The sequence below is a fragment of the Apteryx mantelli genome, chromosome 9 (genome assembly GCF_036417845.1).
Source record: "Apteryx mantelli isolate bAptMan1 chromosome 9, bAptMan1.hap1, whole genome shotgun sequence".
Classification (NCBI taxonomy): domain Eukaryota; kingdom Metazoa; phylum Chordata; class Aves; order Apterygiformes; family Apterygidae; genus Apteryx; species Apteryx mantelli.
This window is the reverse complement of record NC_089986.1, coordinates 18,341,900-18,358,043: the sequence shown is the minus strand read 5'-3', so window position 1 is coordinate 18,358,043 and position 16,144 is coordinate 18,341,900. Positions and strand designations below refer to the sequence as shown.

Below are 16,144 nucleotides of genomic sequence, written 5' to 3'. Positions count from 1 at the left end.
GATACTGACCAGTAATAGTAACAGCAGAAGGCATTCACTTACCCTATGACAATGCAGGAGATAGCAGTTCCCAAAAAGGCGTAGGTTAAAATTGATCCTAAGTTACGAAAAAAATGTCTCTGGGGAGGGAATTTTGAAAAAAAGCCTTTTGTTAATAATAGAACAATAAAGCCAAATTGAAACACTGTGTCTAGAAGTTCCATTCCATCTATTCTTGCTCTTGTTATAGCCAATAGCTCAGATGTAAAATGAAACAATATAGGCTACAGAAGATATTTTTGAAAATATGATTTAAGATGATTCATGCTTTGCTGCTTGGAATGCCATTGAACTTCCCTCTTTTATATATGTGGCCAAATGCTCCAGTATCGTAACAGAAGTTCACCTTGAAAGTACCTGATGCAAACATTACCATAATCACATCCCTTGAACACACTAAGTCCATGATCATATAAAACTCTGATAGACTGCTGCCTACATGCAGTGTCACCAGATTCACAGTGGCCTCTTCTGACCACTGCAATATGCCCAAATGTTACAAACTGCACAATCAAAGCTTCGCACAGGTGCGGAAAGGGAGCAGAATAAGGTCCACTTCCCTTTCATATTCCCCCATTCCTTTCAGGTTATTGCCATGCAATATAACTGGTAATTGACTCTTTTCTATGTCACTGGCCTGTTGGATCTACAAAGTAGCAATCACATTCACCTACTTTTGTAACATAAGAAAGAAGCACACACCTTTTTTAAACTATATCCAGCATGAAATATAATGGGTGGCAGCAAAATGTTGAAGAAGATGGCAGGATCAAATGTCATCTGTCAGAAAGAAAAAAAGAAAGTGTAAGGAGAAATAAAGCAGCATTTCAGTCAATAGGATAGGTTTTAATTGTACCTTTTTATCAGGATTTATCTCAGTGTCAGCTTTATGAGTCACACATGATTGTCTGGAGGTCAGAATGTTATTCAGTTATTTTCATGTAAGTATGAATGTGTATTTCCTTACTGCTTATATATATCGAATACTACTTGAATGTTTAGAATATTAAGTAGAAGGAAATCAGCAATGCACTGGTCTGCCTGGAACACCTACAGGCAATGTTACATCTGGCAGTGAGTACTTGCACTTCAGACCATCCAACTTGACAGCTGTGGTTCAGGCACAGGCTTCCTGTTCAGTCTCAAGAAAGGCACAACCTTGTGCCTCAATTTCCTGCTCACAGAATGGCAATAACAGAAAATACCTGCACTACCAAAAATCCAAAGTAACGGTTCTCTCAAACCGTATCTATTATGCACAGATAGAGCCTGCTAATGTGGCCTAATGAGCTATTGGCTATCAGCTAACAATATATGCTTCTTGCACTACTGCACCTGAAAAGTGTGCACACCTAGACCATCTTCATTCCTTCATGACAGGTTAACCTAAAAGTGATCAAAAGTGGTACATTTCACCTCACATTTTTAACAGGCAAGGAAAATGCATGTGGTTAGGTAATACAAGTTAGACGCGACATAACTCATTACACTGTGATGGTATAATCAGTTCTACACAACGGCCAGCACAGGCTCCTGTTGTCCTGAAGTTTCTCAATCAACCCACTGACTGCTTCTCTAGCTTCTTTTCCCTCATAACACATCTAGTAAAATATAATCTGTCCAGTCCAGTCAATCAGTTTGGATAGACGGCCACAAAACAAGTTCTAGCCTCTCCACAGTAACTGGCTGCTTCTCCTTGCTAACGAAATGCAAGTTTGGCAAGGCACAAATTGTCCTGTCCTGCAAAAGCACTGCCTGTTGAAACTTGAGGTTCACAAATGGCATGAAGCCTTTTCTTCCAGATTTAAAGGTTTTGACACTTCTTTTAGAAGACGTTATTCAATTTAAGGGTTTTGTGAAGTGCTTAATTATTAGCAGCTCAGCTGATTTACCAATAATATCCTTACTTATGTGTTGTTTTTTCTATTTCTATCTGTGCTGACATTGCAAGTCATATTGTCGTAGCAATGAAACTGAAGTATCTTTCTGGTGACAGCCATCTATACCTCTTAGATAGCAGGTTATTAATTTTCTGTGTTAGCAAAAACACAAAATATCACTTTGCAAGGAAGTCTGAGCGGCACTAACTCTATCATATTGTCTACATATCTCATATCTGTTTATAGGCATCAAAGGCATACCTTATATTTTCTATAAACTATTGATTAGATTCAGCCATTCTGTAAAGACTAATGTGATTTTCTTCAAGGAAATAACTGAACTGCAATTTGCTTTCAGAACTGAAGGTATGTTATTCAGACTTGGAATATTCTTGGAATATTCTCAAAATCCAGCTGAGGATCTGACACTATAAATACTTATACACTATAATACTTATATAAGTATATACTTATAATGTCAGCTCCTCAGCTGGTATAAAATGCTGTAAATTTTTTTACTTCAGAGAAACTACACCAATACATACTAGCCAGAGAGCTAGTTAATTATTCCTCTTTCAGTTACATATGAAACCTGCATAATTTCTATTAAAAGCTACCAGATGAAGGATTTGAACTCAATATAATAGAGTATGTGCATATAATAAACAGTCTTTTGGAAACAAATTATGTTTCTAAGAATTTTGGCCTAGATTATGTTCAGCATAAATCTGTTCTCCTCAGAAGAGACATTTAACGTTCTTCATGTTCTCTTGGTGCATTTGCACTTGCATACAGAGAGAATTGATCTGTATCAGTCAGCAGCAGGCTCTGGGACCGTCCTTCAGCAAGAAAGTGATAGAGAACAATTTAGCTCCATCCTCAGAAAGCAGCTGACTCTCCTTTCCTGGGTGTTCCAGTGTGTTCCTGGCATAAGAAGGGGATAAATGGCTGGCGCAAAAGCCGGGCAAACCAACTTTACACTAGCAGAACATTCCCTTAAATGGATGAAGACAGGTCTAAGTAGGGTAGAAAAAGACCAAAACACAACAGAAAATGTAAACAATTTCAGTCACCATATGTGATTCTGTTTTCTGACTGCCACTGCAAGTGTTGAGGTGTCGTGAAATTGGTAATGCATCTAGAGTTCAAATAAAGTGTGTTCATCAGCTAACGCTGTATTTTATATACATCACACATGCATTTTTGCTTCTGCAACAGCAAAACAGCATACAAAATACCCATTAAATCTCTTAAATAATGCTAGAATGCCCATGACATTAGGCAAGGCAAAAAGTTCTTTCCCCCAGCTCTTGTCAACACACTGTTCCCACTTGCCACCAACTTCAGGCAGAGAGAGCGAGCAATGACGATGTTCAGCCACTGCACTTCATTTCAAGTAACTTTCAGAAAAATGGAATCCTGTTTAAAACCACAACATTGCTGGAGAAAAACATTGTTTTAATAAGCCTGTGTAACCCACTGTTCTGTCATCGGGATATATTATATCAATATCTTTAAAAGAGACAGGATATAATTAGCACAATGTCTTGCAGCTCCTTTGTTTGGATAAAGTGACATTTTAAGGCTACAGTATAGTGGATGAATTATTTAGCTTCAAAAGAATAAGATCTGCCTACAAAATTACTGCTGTCTTCTTACTAATGGAGAGCTTGATTTGATAAACAGGAAGTGAGGGCTCAGCCTTTTTTTTTTTTCCATTCTGCTTACTTTGAATTATTAAGCTGATAAGAACTAGCTGGCAAATAATGTGTTAGCAACTTTAGCTATGCTGACAATTTTACGGAAAATAAGATAGAAAATGAATTTTGTTTCACTTATAAACTAACATTCTCAAATGTTAATTTTGGAATTAATTCAGCAAATAAGATAACATAATTTTTTCCATAGGCAGCAGAAATCCTGACTGCATGTCTTATTATTATAAACTGTACTATAAAGGATGCATATTTGTAAGTCATGGCACAGACTATTCTTTCTGATAAATGCACTTAGTAAACTTTTATACTGAAGTAAAAAGGGAATTGCAGTTGTACAGACAATCAGAGCATGGTGCAATCCTGTTTTCTGTTTTTTATATCACTGCTTTTGCCCCAGTCAGGAAGGCTGCCAGGCATTGTTTTTGTCTCCTAAATGCTGTTTAATTCCCTCCCTCACTCCCCATCCCCCTTTTTTAAAGAGGGCATTTGCCAGATCATTTTAAGGGAAAAAGGCATGAAAATAATAGTAGGCTGAGCCATCTCTTTTAATCTAGAGACATCCACAGTACTAACTGCACAGCTAAGACTTTTAAGGACCTTTCAGCAAAGTAAGACTGTGAAAAGAAGATCGGGCAGTGCCCTTTAAGGGCAAGAGAAATTTCTGTGTTCCTCCTTCCTTATGATACAAGCCAGCTTCAGTATACCTGATTTGGTGAAGATGTTCAGATGCAGTAGATTAGTACGTATAGCTTGGAAACCAAACACACGCATTGACTGAGACAAATCTCTTGCAACCAACTTGCAGGAAAAAGGATGAGGACTCAGCAAAATCCGACCAGTGTGCCACAGTATCTTCCTGTCTGCACCCACCCAGCTCTCGTGGTCCTTGACCAGACAGTTCTTTCTGAGAATCACGAGACTCTGGAGCAGCAACTGGCAGGCACACGACGGTCCTGCATCAGCAAGCGACTGGATCAGATGGTTGAATTCTACTGCTGCCGACCTTTAGGCACTGGCATTCCCCAGTGTACTTCCAAGCCTAACTTAAAAGTGTTTTTTAATGATAACCAGTATAAGACACAGGCACATGTATTACTGTGCTAGATAAACATTAAGAATACTTGGAAAAAAGCAAAATAATATATTACAATATTGTAAAAAAAAAATGGTAATTTCTGAGGGGCTTAGAACCTTCATATGAATATTTGATGCCTTTGAGCATAAAATCTGTTTTTAAAAAGTCCCTCTGCACTCATGAGTTTTTTAAGGTGTCATTTTGTTTAGAAAGGGAACATTACAGGAAGTAGAGGTTGCAAGGGCGGGGAAAGAAAATGTAGGTATCTGAATGTAACAATTTCTCTTTGTAATGTAACAATATATTTTTTCAAGTGCAACGGTTTAGTACTGACAGGATTTATCTGTAAATATTTTCCCATGACTGATGAGGGCAATGTGTTGGGTCCAGGGTGCCTTAGCGTGATTTGACCGCCCCGCCTCCTGAGCAGCAGCAACTCTAACCTTTTTAGCTGGTAGGGATCCCAACAGAAGCTTTGGTAGCAGACTTGCGTGGGTGTGCGAGGGCGCACATGTGCGGGTCTGTGCACACGCATGCATATAACACACGGGAGGTTTTAGGAGAAGAATATCATACAAAACAAGAACAGTGCAAGTTATTAATTATTAAGATAATACTAACAAGATAAATATTTAATTGTTATACACTAGAAAACAGAAAAAAGGCCATGACCTCGTAAAGGACTCTAAACTTCCTCTCACGCTTCCCGTTTCGCGCCCTGCCGGAACTGCCGCATGACCGCCTGCAGGCTTGGGGACAGCCAGTGAACCCCCGCTACCGCACCGGGATGAGAACGCTGTAATACATTTAAGCGCTAGGAAAATCCATCCATAGCAGCTGACTTGTTTAGAAGCTTACACGATGTAAAAGGTTTGTTTGGGGTTTGTAGTTGCCCCCGCCGTACGCAGGAGGTAACAGCCCTGCCCTGTGTTACGCTGCCAGCACAAGTCACGTTTAAGACAGAGGACAAAGAAAGATTTCAGTGAGGTTTATAAAGCGCCGGTGGGGTGGGCCCAAGGTAGCAGCTGCCGCTGCTCCTGATGAAATCCGTGTTTTCAGGGGGTGGGACTGTTGTGTAGCAGAGCTCAGGCAGTTATGCTTCAAGCCTACAGCCAGCTGAATTCAGGACGCAAAACTGAATGATAGTCAGGTTTCTACTGCACCTTGCTTCCTTTTCCTGTTCTCCCTCCTCACTTACCTTTCTCACCCTAAATTCAGAATAGCCTCTAACTCTCTGTGTCACATTTTAACTTGAAACTTGTTTCTCTCTCTCAGGTGCGTAAATGAAAAAAAATACCTTACACAGTTTAGAACAAAAAGAAGATAGTTTTTACCTTTTGAAGCATTGCATTGCCTTGGTGACTGTTGACATTGTGATGGCTGATCTCTCGTTTGTATTGATATTCATAGACTCGGTCAGTTATATTAATGAGTAGAGTGGATGGCCCAAATTTCAGCTTTTCACATTCATAAACAGTTCCACTTTCAACATCTGAGGGTTTTGTTGCATATCGTATAATTAATCCCATTACAAGGCCTGGAGAGCAAAACACACAAAAACCAAAACCCAAGAGATTAAGAGATGCTTTGCAATTACTGACTTGGAGAAAAATTAGCTTGCCCTCTTTTGTTCTACTGTAGCTAGGACACCACCTTCTCGGTGCTTCCACCTTCACAGAGGTACATCTCATGCAGTACTTGACGGATGACCATAAAATATTCTTCCAAAACGACTGTTTAATTGGAATACAGATATTGGCTTGACATGTGCTCAAGCGTATTCCTGTTTTGTGATCCAACTGCTGGAATCATCCTGGTGGGGTTATTAACTGAGTTGCTCAACCACCACGAGTTCAATAGATACTTAGGGAAGGGGGATGGCAGCATAACTGAAGTGCTATACTGAGCACACATAAATCAGCTGAGCTCTTGGTGATTTTACTCACTTTGTTTGTGGGGACAAAACTCCGACACATTATCCGCAGGCACATTATGCTTTCTATAAAAGACTGTGTATTTATGAGGCTGCATGAAAACAGCAAAATAAAAGTGGGAAGAAGGAAAGGAAGATTATGATTGGGATTAAGGTTTGGTTTATTAAAAATTTAGGACTCTTATCCAAGACAGTCATTTAGGCTCCCCTTAGCATTAACAGAGGAAAATATACTTGTGCAATTTCTCTCTGGGAGGTGCCTCTCTCTCTGTTGGCTCTAGTGGGAGTTTGCAAGATTGCTGCAGGAGAGGGGACAAAGATTTAGCCAGATAAAGTTACTGGAGATCATTTCCACCATCAGAGACTTGGATGGGGTTTCCAATTTAACTTTCATGCTTCTTGCATGTCCTATATGCCTCAGGTCCCAAGTTCATGAACATGTTACATGTTAAAGTTACTAATTACGAATACATTCATAAAATGCTAAGAATATTCAGATTAAATATGGACAGAAGCATCTAAACATCTAGAGAGATATATTTAATAATGAAAGATAAGAAAGAAATTAAGTTACAGGAAATAGCTGATAGAAATCTGACAAATATGATGTTAAAGTTTAAATTTTATCCAGCAATCAGAAGCCATGGTGATAAAAGTGATTACAAATGCTTAGATAAATAGAATGTCCCTATTATTCCTGTTTCCAAGAACAGAAAATCTCTGAATTGCAGATTTCTGCTGTACATGTAAGGCAATCTTACAGTTAGCTGGATTGATGCCACAATGAGTAACAGCTGTATTGCTCTATCTCTCTTGTTTAGTATGGTTGATTTCTTTAAACACTACAGCATTTAGATAAGTAGCAGAAAATCCCAAGGCCACTTTTTGAAGCTATATAGCATTTGTACAATAAATCAAATAACAAATTTAGCTGCAGTAAAAGACAATTCCTCAAAACTGTGGGGGAAAGCACTTACAGGAAAAGGTAAGCAAGCACTGTAAATGTTACTGTAATATATGACTTTTACAGTGGTCAGTCCCAAATATCCAAAACCATAAGTCAGAACTCAGGAAACCGTTAATTAGTTAAAACAGTCAGAGTTTTGGTCTTATTTTTATTTATTTTTTCTCTAGAAGAACCACATTATTTCGTTTACAAATTCAACTTCAAATACATTAAAAATTCAGATTCACTTGGTGCTTGGACAAGATTCTTCCTTCTCATTGTCTGGAATGTAAAACTTTCATTTTTTCCAATTTTTGCTCCTATCACTCAATGTGGCACTCCTGTTATCAAGTGCTAGGTAGACTTAATGCATTCGGGTAACAGAAATATTTTGCAGACATCCATCAATGCCTGCTCAGGGCCTGCGACTGAAAAAGCGTAGTCAGGAACAGGGATATTTGGCAACACACAATTTGCCAGAACCACTATCAAGTCACAAGATGGGACAGGTTTAGATTAGTCAGGTGGCAAGAAGTGTTTGGTTAGAAGAACGTGCCATTACATCCCGGTCACCCATCCCACCGTCCCTTCTTTCACTTTCTTGTTCTTTTCTTCTGCATTCTCTCTCTTTGTCTGCTTACCAAACTTCCCTGTATGTCCCTCCTTATCTCTCCCACCGATGTTTCTTCTGTGCTCACCCAGCATCCTTTCCTGCCTTGCTGCATTTCCTGGACTCTAATATTTACTTGTTCCTTTACAGCATCTGTCATATTAACTTGCCATGCACCTTCTCCTGCCTTTTCCTCGGCAGGCTTACCTAGCCCCTCATACTCATACTACGTCGTCTTCCCAAAGCATGTAGGTAGCCATTTTTTTTCCTACTGGTCTTGTTTCTGTTACACTGGCAAGAAGGAGTATCACACTTAACAGGCTTCCTGCTGCTGCATACAAAAGACTGTAGGGAAATAGCACCCATTTTTAACTGAGCGCTCAAAAATCATGAATGAAGTGCTAAAAACATAAAATTGCTTTTAAAAATAGGAGTTTAAACTCTACCATTTGCAGCTCTTTTTCTTTTCTTTCTTTTTTTTTTTTTTTAAAGCCTTCGAAGTTTAACTGATTATGTGACTTACACACCTACTAACTGTAAGAATGGCTATTGGGAACTGCTCAGGGGACATAAGTAGAGACTGGCAGACTGTCTTCACTGTCCCTCTTCTACTGTCAAGTAGGCAGATGACTGTTTTTTACTCTATTCGAGATTCCTAGAATGTTTGTTGTATTGGCTTATTTAGCATATGCTTTGAACCAAATTCTGTTTGATATTTTTAAAAATGAAAACTAATGATGTTCTCAATTACATTAATGCATTTGCATTAAATTGTGTGGGCAAATTATTGCAAACAATAGTGTCAAGTTTAGACTAAAACAGAGAAGGCCTGCTCTTAATCTGTATTCCGACAAGATGTTATCTTTAGCCATAGTCTCAAACTAGAATTCAAGCCTGCTTTTTGCTTTTTGTTCTCCCAGCTTTGGATCTTACCCTCAGATGAAGTCCAGATCAGGATAATGTTCTGAGCCACCAAGATACTTAACGGCAGTGCAACAGAAATAACAATGACATTTTAAGAGTCTCCTGAGCATACACACATCGGAGCAATGACATTAGAGCAGATTCTAACATTCAATATCCTCAGGGCATCGATGGGGCTTTGTGCTCCTCATGGTTCTCAAAGAAATAATATGATATCTTAGATTTGAACAAAATATGGATGGTATCAGTTCAGAAAATTCTCAAATACTGTGCAGAAGGATCTATCAAAGACAATTGCTATATCACTATACTATGTTGCAGGAGTCCATATAAGTGATGAAATCCTATTGTTCCGTAAGTAATAATAAATGTGCCAAACACTCTATATAAAAATCATGGGGAATAAAAAATCTCGGAAGAGACTATTGAATATCTTAGTTCATGTAACATTTATGGAATGCACTTTCTGCTTTAAATCATTATTTAATTATTTTGCAATAGAATTCAGGAGTCCAGATTATATTCTAATAGAAATAATTCATTTTTAACTAGGTCTAACTATAATATAATTTTTTTCCTACTGCTTCACCTTCCAAAGTGAAATCAGGCTTTTGTAATGTATCTTCCAAAACATTCTTTATAGTTCATTTAAAAAGAACATTCAGGAAAAATCACAGTCATTTGGAACGCATCTAATATGAAAAAGGCTAATAATTTCTAGTTTCCTTGCAATCAGTGTTTCCACTGCAGAATACTTAAACATGAAATCATTCTCACAATTTATACGGAGTTAGTACATAAAAATACACCTTCAGTACAAATACCACCACCTCATTCTGTTTCGTCGTAGTGGCACACACAGAAAGCCTGACTTGACCATGGCAGGCTAGGAATTAAGCAGTTAAAACTCCCTAAAGATCAGTCAGGAATGATACTGCGTCAGCAGTTACTTGACATCAAAAGTAGGTGGCATACTAATGCACTGTTAGCGAGAAGAAAAAGGTTTCATAGAGCATCACATCAGTTAAGAATGTAGGTAACTGTGAATGCAGAAGCTTATCATGGAAGGCTGAACTTGAGTGTACTCAGCACAGAGTATCTGGTGATAATACATATTGTGATAATACATGTCTTGTATTCTAGGAGTCCAAATCCTATAAATGTTTTCATTTCAGCTTCCTTTTATGTAATGCATTTTCCTTCAAAACTAGTACCAAGGGTTTATTGAATTCATTTTTAAAGCACATTTATTTCAAAGCTGGATTGAAACAGAAAGGTGTAATTAATATCACAGGTTTTTTAAAAAAAGAGGTCAATTGTCCTTTGCAGGGAGGTCTCCCTGCAACAAAATCTAACTAGTGCCCAGTCATGTTTCCATGGAAGGCAATGCAGTTATTCCAGCTTCTTCAGTGGAAGCAGGATAAAATCCTTAATCATAGATGAGAGTATTGGAAGGGTCTTCTTAAGGCACCCATGCCAAACTCCTGAGCTAAACAGGACTAGGATTCTATCATCTAGTCTGTTGTTAAACGCCTCCCTTAAATAAAGACACTCAGGGATGCAGTTTTGTCCATTACTTGATTTTCCCAGCTATTTTAGATTTTCTTCAAAAGTTCTTTATCTGGCTTAAGAACGCTATCCCTCTCTTCATCTACCCACTAGAACATGTCGATTTCTGATATAATTTTCCCATGCTTTACTCAGAGTCTTGACAATTTCTCTTCCCTATCAATGTTGCAGTGAGGAAGACAAAGAAGTAATCTATCTTCATTATTTTATCCAGGATTTGGGATCCCGCTTTCTGGGACCTGTTGCAGCCACTGCTGCCTTTGAGAATTAGGGGTACTCAAAACATTCATAATCTGAATGAAACCATAACCAAGCTGCACAAGAAGGCATAAATGGATTTAGGAGGTGTAAGAATCATATTGGTTCATCATGGGACACCTCCACCAGAGCTGAATCAGGAACTCTGATTACGTGCCGCCCTTCCACACGTGCTTCATGGGATCCTCAGAAAAGGCTGAGTAAGAGCTGCCGTGAACCAGCATTCCCATCGCACAGCTGCCAAGAGTTGAACAGCAATGGAAAAAAAAAGAGCAGGGTAGAGCTCCGATCCCATCCTTTAAGTCTACTACTCAAAACTTCAGGAAGCATCTCCAGCCACTCCAACATGAATCCAATTCTCTCTTTTGAGAGCTGCAGTGACTATGTTCTGTGTCATCCATACTTTTGTGTTTTCCTTCCAGTCTGATGAACTGCTCCCTAAAAGCACAACTTTGAAGGCAGGTGTGTCTTGGACCAGCCTCACCTCCCCCCGGGGTGGTATCACACATTCCCTGGGTGTATAATCTATTCAAGCCGAGAACAATCTTCCACCAAAGTTGCTAATTAACCTAGCAGATAAAAGGGCACAGATTTTTCTCACCAGTAGTGGGTGCCTGTGCCTGTGCCTGTGCCTGTGCCTGTGCCTGTGCCTGTGCCTGTGCCTGTGCCTGTGCCTGTGCCTGTGCCTGTGCCTGTGCCTGTGCCTGTGCCTGTGCCTGTGCCTGTGCCTGCTTTTGGTAAGGATTAATTCTGGCTGCCTACCAGCAGGCCTGCTCTAGCCTCTTAATCACATGTAACTGATAGCACCTGCATGTAGCCCTGATACCTAAATTCTGGGGAGGATCAGAAATTTGGATGTTTACAGCCAGTGTTTCATTGAGCTAGCTCTGTAGACAGGTAAGTCTACATTCTTCTCCGTTGTTTGTGAGTAACTGATTTTTCAATTTGGTGCCAGAACAAAGAAAGCCCCCTTGATTATATAAACAGTTTCAAACTGACTACCTTGAAATTTATATATACATATATATTTTTATATATATGTACAAGTATAAAGTCTGTGTTGAAATGTTCTGTTCTATTGTGAATTAATTCTGAGTCAAACCGAATGTTTTTTTCTTTGCAACTACTGAAAGGTGTTTAATGTGACTATAGCTATATTTAGTGTAGAAACTTTGGTTTCATATAAAAAACTAACACATTTCAATTTTTAAAGTTTTGAAATAGACTGTTTACAACTATGGGATCTTTTTTAGTGGAAACTCTTCAGCCTACAGTGCATTTTCCTATGAAGCTTATGCAAAAAAAAAAATCCACTTTTGCTATACTTTAAATAGAACTTTCTATCAGGATGTTCTTAGTGTCCAATTTGAGGCTGTTCAGCACTTGGCACTAATTTGAAAACTTCTTCCTGTTTTTGTATTTCTATGCTTTCTTCCTGCTCTTCCTCATTTTTTGCTTTCTCCATCCCTTCCAGTGCTACACCTCTGACTGCACACAGTCTTGATAAAGGACTGCAGACCCATCTATCATAGCATGGGACACAGTCTGCGAAGAGGTGGCCATGTTCTTCTGTCATCTGATGCGAACTTATCTGCTTCTTGCACTGCCATTTATGTATAAATCTAGCAAATAGCTCAATGGGCTGGAGTAAAGCTAACTGTAGGGCTGACAGTTTCTGTTTGTGCAAAACAGATATAAAAGAATTGTTCTTATAGTGAAGACAAGTGAAAAATCACACAAAGAAGAAAATCAGTTGTAGGAGTTACACAGGCTTAACTGCATTGTAAGTGAGGACAGGAATTAGCTCAGTGTCAGCACTTGGTGCGATGAATCTCCTGAGCTGATTTTCTGACGCTTCTATCAGGATCTCTGAAATTCCACTTTCTTTTTCATTATTAGTATTTCATGACACTAAAGATACCCAAACTCATACCCAATATTTCTAAGGGTAAAGGTAAAAAGGACTTCACAAGCTTTTAAGATCCTATGAATAAGCATTTTCCCTATTTGAATGCTGCCATAAATAATACAAGACTAAATAGATTAGTTTGTTTACAACCATGAGGAATGTGTCCTTTGTTCATGAATGTATTAATAATTCAAAAGTTCTGTTCTGCTGGAGGACTGATCTCTTAACTGATCAAAAGAATATCATGAGCTGGTTATCCTCATGATGTGCAGATTGTGTTCTGGGCAGGAAGCAGGATGGTACCCAAAGATGGATAAACACTAAAGAAATACTGGTTTATTTGTATACGGTTGTATTCCTCCATATTTAATTTATATTTTTATAGGTGTTTGTCTGAATCTTCAACTAATGTTGAAGCTGCACGTAGGAAAGTGTTCAAGAGTAATGAAGGAAGCTACTAGAAGTTACCCATGTAATTAGAAAAACACTGTCATATTTTACAATTGATTATAATGAATATGTTGTACAGTATTTGATGTTTTTCCTTTTGGCAGATATTAACAGAAATGCAGAAAGCAAATGTATTCTCAGAGATGCTATGCAGCTTGTATAGTCTAAAAACTGTTGATTACCTATCTAGGTGATGCATGACAGGGGAAAACACTGCATTTAACTAAATATCATGTAATACGTATATAAGTATCAACTGATTCAATGGAAGGGTATTGTCTAGTGTGACAGACTGCAAGACAAAAAAGGGCATATTGCCAAACTATTTTTCACAACTTAAAAACAGGACAGATGAGGAGTAAGAGATCCACCGACTTTCCCCACCCAGGTGATAGGGGCTGCGTGACTGGCTTAATACAGGAGTTTCTTTGCTTGCTTAGGAAGTGAGTCAAGATGATGAAATAGCCCATGTTCCTGAAACTTCATATTTACTTTTTAATTTACCTAATTAGTTTGAAAGGAATACAAGGAGGACTGTGATCTTCCTATGTAATCCTCCTATGGAACAGAGATCATCTTAAAGCACTTGATATAGAAAGAGCTAATGAAGCTTCCACGTCTAAATGTAGAGGTAAGTTGCCTTTTGTGCTGCAAGCTTGCAGTTGAACCTCCACAGAAGTTTTGCATGCCATGTGACATGATAATCAAAAGTTCTTCAGAATATGCAACTTGAACAAAAACTGTTTTGGTTACTATATCTCTAGTGTATGTGATGTGCATAGAACCAGTCAGAGTCAAAATAGGCTGGAATTCAGATGCAAAATGACTCAGCTGTTGATTTGCTTCTTTTTCTTCAGTCTTGACATATAGTGTTACCACTGTGTTTTATGGCAACAGAAATGGAAATCACATATTTTTCTCAAAGTGAAACAAGAGACACGACAAATCATTATACACGTAAGTGTATATAATTAAACTGGCAAGCACTTCTTAGCAGTGGACAATGCAGAAGGTTCAACATGAAAGTGATGCACGATATTGCAAAACTGCATAAAGGAAGATTAGAACTAGACAGGCAAACTGAAATAACAGTACAATGACACCATTCAGAGAAGACTAGAGAGGCATTCTTCATAGTCGCTTTTCAAAGGCACAGTGGAAAAAAACAAAAATCTTGAGATGGTTGAAACTTTATTAGAAAACACAGGCGGATCCACAGGACTTCTCAGTACTTCTCAGTCTAACACCTTTGAATGTTGTACAAAACAAGCATGCAAAATATGCACATTGCATAATCTCTTTCAGTGTGGGCATTTCATTCGTTTGAAAACAGTAAATTCCCTTACTCCCCAAGTGTCATTCAGGGGCTGTCTGCCCCCAGAGTAACATAACGTGCACATCATGAGGATAATAGCTGATGATATTTACTCCCTTGACAAGTCAACCTCTAGCTACTTCATGAGAGATGGTTAAGTTGCATTATTATTTTACATTTAAGGGGATGATGACATTTCAGCACATTTTCTGAGCTTTGCCAGACTTGATCTAAAGTGCCCAATTATACATATGCAACTAGTCCCATTTTAACTGGCACTTGAATTTATACTCACCATAAACCATGGCTCCTCCAGTTTCATGCAGAAAGCGGAATCGATGGTTTTTAAATAACCAAATTGTTAATATTGTAAGAATGAGCAGAAAGTTAAAGACCAGCAACTCCACAGCTCCCTGATGATAAAACTGATCTTCATCTTTCACTGGTATATATTTCCTTAACTTCTCCATTTCATTCCCTTTATGGAAAATATGTGCAAATTAAAAGAAAAATTCACAGAGGAAGGAAAGCGTTATCACCTTTGATACAAAAATGTCCAGACACTACAGAAATTCACAAACACATCTGCTTCATTTGCAGCCTCACGGCAAAGTGCCCCAGCTCAGAATTCAGCTGGATTCTAGTTACAGCTTCCTGTTTCTCTCTTAAAGCCGCCCTGTCTCATTTTTAATGTTACAATTGCATCGCCGGACTGTGCTTCCTCCAGCTGTCCGTGCACAGATCTCTCCAAGGCCCGGGCTCTGCCTGTTTCTCAGATTTTGTTGGAATAATTTAGTCTGTGTTCATAATGTTTGTTGCTGTAATTTACAGCATAATCTGAGTCCTAAAAATCATGTTTGGTCTTGACAGTTTTAGATGACAAAACCTAACTGATGTTAAGAAAATGACATAAGCAACCTTGACTGCATTTTGGAAGTTTAAAAAAGTCTTTCCACTTTCCCACTTTTAAATGTGACATAGAAGAAAGGCTACTACTACCCAAAGCAATGAATAAGAATTTCAAGATTTAGGCCCTGAGCTTGCACTGATCTTGCAGGAGGATAGAGAGATCTCTGTGAAAGCAGAGGTCTGGCTACCTAGAATTCAGAGCACTTACAATAACCTAATCAAACTGAACAAAATGCAGTGGAATTTACTTTTCATCATTTCTGCTGTTTGGACATTTTCATTTACACTGCTCGGTTAAACCAGGAAGACGGTAGAAATTGTCTTACTCTTTATAGCTAGTGGCCACAGAAGCTTTTCTGTCCTAGCCTATGGCTGCAATGCTTGTGCTATACTGGGGAGAGGAAATCCAAATAAACTCTCATCTTCAAAGCATCAAGAAAAAATCTGCTTCTGCTGCTCAGTAAAAAGGACAATCTTCTCCTAATCATCCTTTGTCACAAATTTCATAAAATTTATTTCATAAAAATATTTCAGGCCAAACGGAGAGGTACAGTATCCGTTCCAAGTCAGATATTTGTTGAAGGTGAATAAAACATAAATAAATACCTA

At 38.5% G+C, this 16,144-nt stretch overlaps 1 protein-coding gene across 1 annotated transcript in view; it reads right to left on the bottom strand.

Moving 5' to 3' along the window:
• Nucleotides 1–15,210, bottom strand: part of SLC9A9 (solute carrier family 9 member A9) — a 224,500-nt gene extending 209,290 nt beyond the window's left edge. The window contains exons 1-4 of the mRNA XM_067301844.1: nucleotides 14,922–15,210; nucleotides 6,047–6,249; nucleotides 742–819; nucleotides 43–119 (exon numbers count right to left, since the gene is read on the bottom strand). Coding sequence (XP_067157945.1) covers nucleotides 43–119; nucleotides 742–819; nucleotides 6,047–6,249; nucleotides 14,922–15,096 — 533 coding nt within the window. The 5' untranslated portion in view covers nucleotides 15,097–15,210. The remainder of the gene's footprint in view (nucleotides 1–42; nucleotides 120–741; nucleotides 820–6,046; nucleotides 6,250–14,921) is intronic.
• Between the last annotated feature and the right edge of the window lie 934 nt (nucleotides 15,211–16,144).